Here is a 1192-nt window from a genome sequence, read left to right as displayed (position 1 = left end):
CGAGAACTGTGTGAAAGGTGGACGTAGCAGCTTTAGTCCTGCATGAGTACAGTTCATTTCAGTTCATGGGCTAAGGGGTGTGGGTGTATTTGTGAGGGGCTCAAGGAGGGTAGAAGAGGAGTAGTTCAAACCAAAGCCTCAGGGATGAGAACAGGAGAAGATTTGTGGAAAAGGAGGCTCGTCTCAACTCTTGGAGGTTCAGCGCCGTCCAAGCAGTCGTAGTTCAGCAACCTCATTTGATGCTGCCCATGGAATCAGATCTCCGTCTGTGGTTCCCTGTTGTTCAGGAAATTCCAGCGCATCCAGCCAGTTTTTTGGAACAAATGCGGTTCTGTTCACTGCTGTGCACTTTTTTAAAGCCAAGATGTTCAAAAACGTATAAATAATCTCCCCTTTTTCTGCGGTTTGCACTCCTCACACTGTTCTCCTTCATGCTACCTGATTTATCCCTTCCTTACCTGTCCAGGTGAAAAAGGACTATTCTGTACGTTTTCTTTCACATTACTGCTACAACTCACACACAATGCAGTGCAGACAGTCGGTGGTTAAATCTGAGGTTCCTTGTGTTCATTTATTTTATGTATTTGATTGATCCCATGAGGGGAAATGATCTCATATGTTAGGGATCAGAGTGCAGGGTTAAGGGTTTTGCTCAAGGGCACAACAGTGTCAGCTTGGTGGTACTAGAGCTTGAACCTCAGTAACCCAAGGCAGCCCAAAACCAGACTGAAGACCCCAAAAAGCCCCTAAAACCTCCACCGTTTATCCGATCTGCTTTGAACCCGACACCGCTCCTCCTTGGGTCGCCAGTGGTGCAGCCACCGAGTTTGAAGTGGATTATTTGTACTGTTGTTGCATGTGAACACCAAAGAGACACAGTCCTTGAATTCTAGCTGGATTCGGCTCCGGCGTTTGGTTCCGTGGAGTAATTTCGTATTTTCTTTGTCTTCCAGATCCGATGAAGCCGCCGCCAGTCCGCGGAACCCTCGACGCAAACGTTTCAGGTTCCATCTGATCTTACTTTGTTGTTACCACGTTTCATCGTAGCTTTTTCAAGATTTGAAAGAACGACTGCGGCGATGATTTTACTTTGTGTTACCGAACCTGTTGTCCATGTGTAAATAGCCCCATAAATCACAAACATGTTGGAGCATCTGTGCCGAATAAAAGGAGCCTGACTGTGACTCACTGA

General features: G+C 46.6%; 1 protein-coding gene across 1 annotated transcript in view; it reads left to right on the top strand.

Annotated features, from left to right (window-relative positions):
- fam50a (family with sequence similarity 50 member A) overlaps nt 1–1192 on the top strand; it is a 14813-nt gene extending 13621 nt beyond the window's left edge. Inside the window, exon 13 of the mRNA XM_008301343.1 lies at nt 954–1192. Within this exon, the coding sequence (XP_008299565.1) occupies nt 954–962 (9 nt within the window). The 3' untranslated portion in view covers nt 963–1192. The remainder of the gene's footprint in view (nt 1–953) is intronic.

Source organism: Stegastes partitus, unplaced genomic scaffold, assembly GCF_000690725.1.
Source record: "Stegastes partitus isolate 25-593 unplaced genomic scaffold, Stegastes_partitus-1.0.2 Scaffold1662, whole genome shotgun sequence".
Lineage (NCBI taxonomy): Eukaryota > Metazoa > Chordata > Actinopteri > Pomacentridae > Stegastes > Stegastes partitus.
This window is presented reverse-complemented; position numbering and strand designations above follow the sequence as displayed.